Here is a 7,739-nt window from a genome sequence, read left to right as displayed (position 1 = left end):
AGAAGACTCTTGAGAGTCCCTTGGACTGCAAGGAGATCCAACCAGTCCATTCTGAAGGAGATCAGCCCTGGGATTTTTTTGGAAGGAATGATGCTAAAGCTGAAACTCCAGTACTTTGGCCACCTCACGCGAAGAGTGACTCATTGGAAAAGACTCTGATGCTGGGAGGGGTTGGGGGCAGGAGGAGAAGGGGACAACAGAGGATGAGATGGCTGGATGACATCACTGACTCGATGGACGTGAGTATGAGTGAACTCCGGGAGTTGGTGATGGACAGGGAGGCCTGGCGTGCTTCGATTCATGGGGTCGCAAAGAGTCGGACACGACTGAGCAACTGAACTGAACTGAACTGAAGTTGCCATGAAAGTGAAAGTTGCTCAGTCATGTCCAACTCTGTGACCCCATGGACTATATAGTCCATGGAATTCTCCAGGCCATGGGTAGCCTTTCCTTTCTCCAGGGGATCTTCTGGACCCAGGGATTGAACCCAGGTCTCCCGCATTGCAGGCGGGATCCTTCTCAACTCTGTCACACTCCAAATGGACATAAATAGGTGGGGCCTAATACAAATCCCTGAGGCACCGCCCAGGGCCTGTCCTCCAGGCTGACTGGCCCATTTCATCAAGCACACAGGGGTCCAAACCCACAGAATGCAATCTAGGCCAACGCAGGAGCTTTCCAGGTGACCTTTACCAAGGTCCTCAGAGACCTACAAGCGGGTCCGGAATGCGGGATATCCATGTTATCCATGCCCTGGGGTTAGTCTGACCTAAGCTCCTCCTCCCTTTCAAAGGCTGCACTGTCCAGTAAGGGAGCCACTCGCCACATGTGCTATTTAAATTTCAATGTCGTTTGGTTAAAATTAAACAGAATTTAAAAATGAGTTCCACAGTCGCACTAACTACCTTTCAAATGCTCAGGACCTCCTCAAGTTGGACAGAACAGAAATTATTTGAAATGCTCAGCTGAGGTCCCAGGAAAGAGAGAAATCCCAGATGCCAGAAATAAGAGGGGGCTGACCCCTGCAGAGAACAGCTTGCTCTACTTCTGGGGTGAGGACAGGGGGCACAGCAGGGGCTTGTGCTCAAGTGTATGTGGGGACAGGAGACAGCCTTGGGAGCATGCCTAAGCTCGGTGCAGGTCCTGAGAGCTCTGTCAGGACTAACCCCAGGGCATGGATAACGTGGATATCCCGCATTCCAGACCCGCATGCAGGTCTCTGAGGACCTTGGTAAAGGTCTGGACCTTTAAAGAACTTGAGAAAAAATGCCCATCTAGGGGGCTTCCCCCGTGGCTCAGTGGTAAAGAATCTGCCTGCCAATGCAGGAGACATGGGTTCAATCCCTGGTCTGGGAAGGTCCCACCTGCCATGAAACAGGTAAGCTCGTGCACCACATCTACTGAGCCTGTGCTTCAGAGCCCATGCTCAGCAACAAGAGAGAAGCCACCACAGTAAGAAGCCCACACACCACAACCAGTAGCCTTCCACTCACCAAAAATCTGAGAAAAAGCCCATGCAGCAATGAAGACCCAGCATACCCCCAAATAAATAAATGAATAAAATTATTTTTAAAAATGCTCAGCTACAAGGAGGTGACAAGCAAGCTTGTCTGTCGCAGCCTGAGAATCAGAACTCCCAACCCAGCATTGTACTGGACGGGAATGGTTCAGAAAACTCCCAACTCTAAAGACAGAAGTACTGAACAAAGCCTGAGGATACTTCTGGGGGAAAAGCGAAAAGGGGAGAAAAAAGCTTGGAAGTTGTGCTCCCAAGATCCAGGCTGCAACAGATTCTATTGGAAGGAAAAAACAAGAACCAGCCACCCTAAGGATGAGCTCACAGTAAGAAATGTCAAAACCCCCGGGGGCACGATTCACTGGGGTGGAAACTCTGAAGACAAAACAAACCAGAGGCCCCAGGTCTCCAGAATACAGGACAACAATCTGAAAGAGAATACAAAGTAAGTCTGTTAAAGGTGATAACGGAGTGGTTGCCGGACTTCCCTGGAGGTCCAATGGTTAAGACTCTGCACTTCCACCACAGGGGGTGTGGGTTTGATCCCAGGTCAGAGAACTAAAATCCCGAGTGCCAAAAAAGGGCAATAGCACCCCACTCTGGTACTCTTGCCTGGAAAATCCCATGGACGGAGGAGCCTGGAAGACTGCAGTCCTTGGGGTCGCTGAGGGTCAGACACGACTGAGCGACTTCACTTTCACTTTCATGCATTGGAGAAGGAAATGGCAACCCACTCCAGTGTTCTTGCCTGGAGAATCCCAGGGACAGGGGAGCCTGGTGGGCTGCCATCTATGGGGTCGCACAGAGTCGGACACAACTGAAATGACTTAGCAGTAGCAGCAGCCAAAAAAGGAGGCGGGGGGGGGGAGAGTGGTTTCCTTTAGGGGTGGAGTGGACATGAAGGAGGCTTCTAGGGGTACTGGAATATTCTATGTCCTGATCCAAGTGCTGGTTACCTGTATTTGTTCAATTTTTGAAGATTTAGTGACATGCATACATAGGATTTGTATACTTTTTCAGATGTATAATTCAGTGGCATCACTGACTCAATGGACAGGAGTTTGAGCAAGCTCGGGGAGTTGGCCATGGACAGGAAAACCTGGTGCGCTGCAGTCCATGGGGTCGGAGTTGGACACGACTGAGCAACTGAACTGATGTTATAATTTAATACAATAATTTAACAAATGATTAAAGGAAAAATATTAGGAATTAGAAAGGTAAAGAATAAGACATTATCGGGTAGAAACAGAGGCAGGGTGGTTTTGTGGGGTTTTTTGGGTGCACCTTGCAGCTTCTCAATAAGGGATGGAACCCATGTCCTCGGCAGTGCAAGCATGGAGGCCTAATCACTGGGCCAAGGAGACAGGTTTTAAGAAGAATCAAACAGAACTTTTAAAGATAAAAATGCACGCAATGTAACATAATTTTAAAAGGGAAATCAGTAACGTAACAAGTTAAATGAATCAGAAATGACAATGACTGACCTGGGAGACATATCTGAGGAACAGATTGTGCTCAGAATGCACAGAAGGGTAAAATGGTGGAAAACATGAAACTGAAGTCAGGACACACAGAAGGAAGAATAACAAATTCACACAGGTCTAAGAAGTTCTATAAGGAGGCACAAAGAATGGGGGAAAGACAATATTTAAAGAGGATGACCACTAATTTTCCAGAATTGGCAAAAGACAGGATGTTAAAGATTCAAGAAGCAGAAACCCTACTCCTGCTCAAAACAGGAAGCCCACATTTATTTACTTATTAGCCACGGGTACAGCATGCGGGTCTTAGTTCTGCGATCAGGATCGAACCTCGGCCCTGGCAGTGAAAGCACTAAGTCCAACCACTGGACCACCAGCCAATTTCCAAAATGAAAATTTTCTGTGCTTCAAACAGCACCATAAAGAAAATGAAAAAAGACCCATAAACATGTGAGATGGCTATAATCAAAAAGACAGATTAAAAAGTGCTACAGAGGATGCAGAGACACTGGGACCCTCATGTACTGCTGGTGGGCATGTGAAATGGTGCAGTCACTTTGGAAAACAGTCCAAAGAAAGTTCCTCAAATCGTGAAACATAAGAGTTAACCACACCCAAGAGAAGGGAAAACATGTTTCTACACAAAAACTAGTACACAAATGTTCATGCGACCTCCTTCATAATGGCCCCAAATCAAACAACCCAAATGTCCACCGATCGCTGAATGGATAGATAACATGCAGCATGCCCACACGATGGAATTTTATTTCACGATAAAAAGGAAGAAAGTGCTGCACAAGGATGTATGGCATGGCACAGCATGGGCGAAGCTTGAAAATATTAGGCTAAACGAAAGAAGCCAGTCGCAAAGGAGCACCTTTGATTCCAGGTAAATGGCATGTCCAGGGGAGGGAGGCTCAAGAGGGAGGTGGTACATGTGTGATTGTGGCTGACTTGCCTTGTATGGCAGAAACCAATACAACGCTGTAAAGCAATTCTCCTCCAATTAGAAGACAAATAAAAAAAAAAACAGTAATAATAAATGGAACATTCACAATGGACAAATCTATAGACAGTAGATTAGCTGGTCTCTGACTCTGGGGTAAGATGTGGGGAGTTAAGGCTAAGGACAGCAGTTTCTTCTGGGTGTTGCAAATGTTCTGAATTTGATTGTGTTGATGGTTGCACAACTCCGTGATTACACTACAAACCACTGAATTACACACTTTAAATGGGTGAATGGCATGGTATATAAATGATATCTCAATAAAATTATTAAAAATAATACTAACAAAGCACATGAATGGTGCCATTATTGAATTACAGGGTGTCTTTGTCTACAGAGCACCAGCAGTGGCCGCGGAAGCTCTCTGCAAGGCTACCCCAGTGGAGGGATGGGAGGAAATGGGATGATGAAGACAGGGTCTTAGTCAAACTCCACATATTTTCATTTGATACCCAGTTTTCATAGAAGCAAGCGGTATTTATTGAACTTCCTCTGTGAGTCAGGCCCGGCTTTCAGGTGCCAAGACTTCATCTGCCAGCAAAACAAACTCCCCACTCTCAGGAAAGATGGACTTTAGATAAGAAAATGCCAAACAGGTAAGAAGTCAGGTTAGACAAGCTGGAAAAAGAACCAGCTGGGCAGAAAACAGAAAGTTGGTTCAAGCTTTTCTGCACCATCTAATGGAAAAACCCAAATGAACGTTTTGGCCAACCCAATATTTTGCATACAACAAGTTAGGAAGCCTCCTTTGAGAAGAGGCCTGAAGGAAGCAGTGGTGGGTGCTGTGTGGGTATCAGGGGGCAGGAAAAGCAAAGTCTTGAAGTGGGAAGGTGATCAGGGCGTTAGAAGAACAAGAAAGAAAACAGGGTGGTTGGGTGGATGAGTGATGGGAGAGACAGGGATGAGGGGTTTGGAGGGTGAGCAGACAGAAGGGCCTCTGGCTCCTTCCCAGGATGATGGCAGGGTCCAGAGCGCCCTGACTCAGGTTTTAGAAGAAACACTATGACCACTTTGTGGAAAATGGACCAAAGGGCCAGAGTTGAAGCATCCTTCTTCTCCAAATAGTTTCGCCTCTTATTCAATAGATTTGAGATCTTTCTGAACGGTTTTGTTTCTTTGCAAAGTCTGCACACTTTTAGTGCCACTAAGCTATGGTTTTGGTTAAAAAGAAAACATATTCAGTATTTTTTATTTTCATCATGTACAGATGGTGGTATCATTTTTTCTCATATTCAGATTCACTTGTTTGGCAAGTTTTTGACCTAAGAGTAATACTCAGGCTTGTAACAGAAGCTTGGCAGTAGCTCAATACAGATGCTTATTGAGATTCACATGGGCGGATCTGCATAGATTTATACAGTATCAATATGTCTTTTCACATCAGTTGGCTAAGTCATTGATCTTAGTCTCAACATAAAAATGATTCACATTTGAGATTATTTTAGATAAGTTAACAGCATTTCACTAAGAAAACACCAACATTTCAGAACTTAAAAACAGCTGAATATTAAGACTATTGTTCTTTTACAGGCAAAGAACTGACAGAATAAAACCACTTCTGGAGATCACATAGCTAGTAGTTTAAGTGGTGTGGCCAGGATTTAAACACAGGCAGTTTAAAATGCAATCCACAAGGGACTTCCCTGGTGGTCCAGTGGTTAAGACTCCCAGCTTCCAATGCAGGAAGCACGGTTCAATCCCTGGTCGGGAAACTAAGATCCTACATGCGCTGTGCAGTCAAAAAATAAGTAAAATGCAACTCATAAACTTCACCACTACACTAAAGGCACCTCCCAGAAAGAGGCATCTGAGTTGGGCCTTCTAGCAGGTTGCACCTCCCCACTCCCAGGATTAGAGGGAACTGGTAAAGGCTGGCATATCCATTCTGGGGAAGGAGTTGGGGAACAAACGAGGATCCCAGCTCATGACAACCTCAGCAGAGGCTCAGCATCTTGTTTTACCATGGAGGCAGTCAGTGCATTTATGGAAATTTCTAGGGTTGGCCTTAATCTTCCAGATCCTGTGTGGGGTGGAAGCTGTGTGGCTGGAGATCAAGGAAGGGGAAACGAACGGCCTAGAGACAGTAAGGTCTTGGAAGATAGTGAGGATCAGGAGTGTGGCACGAGATTGGCAGTGGGTGTTGGCTAAGAAGAGAAAGGACGATTAAGCCTGGTGGGAGTGGTGGCCCTTGGATGGTCCTGGTGCTGGGAGAGCCCCAGCCATAGGCCTTCCTACAAGTCCTCCCTCCTTTTACTTCATTCATGATAAATCACACTCTTCTCCCTCACACAGTGCCCTGGGGGAGATGACAACTCTCTCAACAAAGGCTCCCGTCCTTCAGAATCTCACCTTGAGGTGGTTGTGGGCTGGGAGGCTTTGGTATAAAAAACTTTTCATTTAATCTTTCCAATCTGAGGAGGTGGCTGGTATCTTCCACCTTAGGATAAAATGATGATAAAACTGGGACCTTAAAGAAGCTAAGTGACTTGCTTGAGATCACACAGCTAGTAAGAGGCAGAGCCCGGGTTACTTGAGTTAAAAGCTGCTGTCAATGCTAGCACTGGGGAAAAGTAGCAGAAAATGCTTAAATATACCAATAACGGACGTGAAAGTGAAAAAAGTGAAAGTGTTAATTGCTCAGTCTTGTCCCCACTCTTTGCGACCCCTGGGGACTGTAGTCTGCCAGGTTCCTCTGTGCATGGAATTCTCCAGGCAAAAATATTGGGGTGGGTAGCCATTCCCTTCTCAGCCCAGGGATCCAACCCGGGTCTCCTGCATTGCAGGCAAAGTCTACCAAAGAATTCCATGAGGTTTTCAATTTTTCCTAGACAGCTCTAGAAGGGTTTAAGAGCATCCGCTATTACCACAATCTCGATCACAAACCTGTGAAATTACCAGCATAATGAATTTCCACTGCCTTTCCATTCTGTGCTATTGCTAGAGGGAATTCACTCAGGATAGAATTCTTTTCCAAAAGCAAGATGCAACAAACTCTCTGCTTTAAGGACAACTTACACTCCAATCACAACACCCCTTCCCAAGACCGATACCTAGCTGGCAGTTAGAATCTCGGAGGCAGGACTCAAAAGGTCATCCCCATGGCCTCGCAACGCTCAGATCCTGACCCCCAAACTCCACCTTCCAGGCCCTTCGCCCCTGTGCGTTCTCAACGGAATGCTCAGCTCAATGTGGTGGGGAGGTGGGAGTCGGGGTGGGGGAATCGGGGGGCGGGGTTCTCCATCCTGGGGGAGGTAGCCCTTACTTTGGTGTTAGCGAGCTACACCCTGGCCGGGTAGATGTCGGAGTGGGACAAGTGGAGGAGAGCTCTGGGGTCCCTGCCAGGTCTGGTGTTCGGAAAGCTTGGACCACAGACAGCACCGCCGGCCCGGCGCAGATTCCAAAGACAGCCCGGAGAGGAGCCCTCGCTGCGCGCTGCAGCAACCAGAGGAAAGGTTCGGGAGGTCAGGCCAGGCTCCCGTCCACTGGCGGGGCGGGGCGGGGGCCGGAGGCGGCCGCGGGTGAAGCCCGGATGCTGGGGGCTAGCACACAATGGGCCGGAGCGCACGGCAGGGCGCGCAGCCAACGCGCCGCCGCACCACGTGGGCCGCAAAGCGCGCAGGGGCCACCAGAGGCCCGTCGGCCCAGGCCGGGCGCGGCGCGGCGTACGTGCGCGCACGCGCGCGTGCGTGCGTGCGATTTGCGATCAGGCGGCGCGGCGGACAGCCCCGGCGGCGGG

At 48.0% G+C, this 7,739-nt stretch overlaps 1 protein-coding gene across 1 annotated transcript in view; it reads left to right on the top strand.

Annotated features, from left to right (window-relative positions):
• The first annotated feature begins 7,299 nt into the window (after positions 1-7,299).
• The window catches only part of EIF4H (eukaryotic translation initiation factor 4H), a 21,422-nt gene continuing 20,982 nt past the window's right edge, over positions 7,300-7,739 (top strand). Inside the window, exon 1 of the mRNA XM_010854346.1 lies at positions 7,300-7,689. Within this exon, the coding sequence (XP_010852648.1) occupies positions 7,300-7,689 (390 nt within the window). The remainder of the gene's footprint in view (positions 7,690-7,739) is intronic.

The sequence above is a fragment of the Bison bison genome, unplaced genomic scaffold, assembly GCF_000754665.1.
Source record: "Bison bison bison isolate TAMUID 2011002044 unplaced genomic scaffold, Bison_UMD1.0 scf7180017864340, whole genome shotgun sequence".
Lineage (NCBI taxonomy): Eukaryota > Metazoa > Chordata > Mammalia > Artiodactyla > Bovidae > Bison > Bison bison.
Note: the sequence above shows the minus strand (reverse complement) of the source record. Positions and strands in the feature narration are given on the sequence as shown.